A 540-nucleotide genomic window follows, 5' to 3' on the forward strand; every position below is an offset into this window, starting at 1 on the left:
CCGGTTTCGTGTCACTGTGTCTCTCGCACAGTAATAGCGGGCGGTGTCCTCGGGCTTCAGGCCGGTCATTTGCAGATACAGCAGGTTGTTGGGGTTGTCCCTGGAGATGGTGAATCGGCCTTTCACTGAATCAGGGTAATATGTACTACTCCCACCCGTGTTTATAAAAGCGACCCATTCTAGCCCCTTGCCAGGAGCCTGTCGGACCCAGCTCATGTAGGCGCTGCTGAAGGTGAACCCGGAGGCTTTGCAGGAGAGGCGGAGAGAGTCTCCGGGCTTTTTCATATCCCCTCCGGACTCCACCAGCTGCACCTGGGACCGGACACCTGGGAATAAAGACAGGTTGTAAATATCGGTATAAAAACAGCGGTAACACAATATTCTTCTAACTCTGCCAGTTATTCAGAGGAGGAATATACCTTCCAAAGCGGCTACAACGAAAATTACAAGGGGCAAAAATCCCATTTTCCCTGGTGCTGGAGGGGAAAGTTCTCAGGGACTGGCTGGTCACTGCACAGACGCAGGGGCTGCGGATTGTGT

The 540-nt window shown here is 53.0% G+C and overlaps 1 gene segment (V, D, J or C); it reads right to left on the reverse strand.

Annotated features, from left to right (window-relative positions):
- On the reverse strand, positions 1–540 carry LOC123348875 (the record flags this gene model as incomplete). The annotated part of the segment is given in 2 exon segments: positions 1–326; positions 420–540. Coding segments are annotated over 2 exon segments (372 nt in total), but the record flags the coding sequence as incomplete, so codon positions are not given.

This window comes from Mauremys mutica, chromosome 13 (assembly GCF_020497125.1).
Source record: "Mauremys mutica isolate MM-2020 ecotype Southern chromosome 13, ASM2049712v1, whole genome shotgun sequence".
NCBI classification, from domain to species: Eukaryota; Metazoa; Chordata; order Testudines; family Geoemydidae; genus Mauremys; species Mauremys mutica.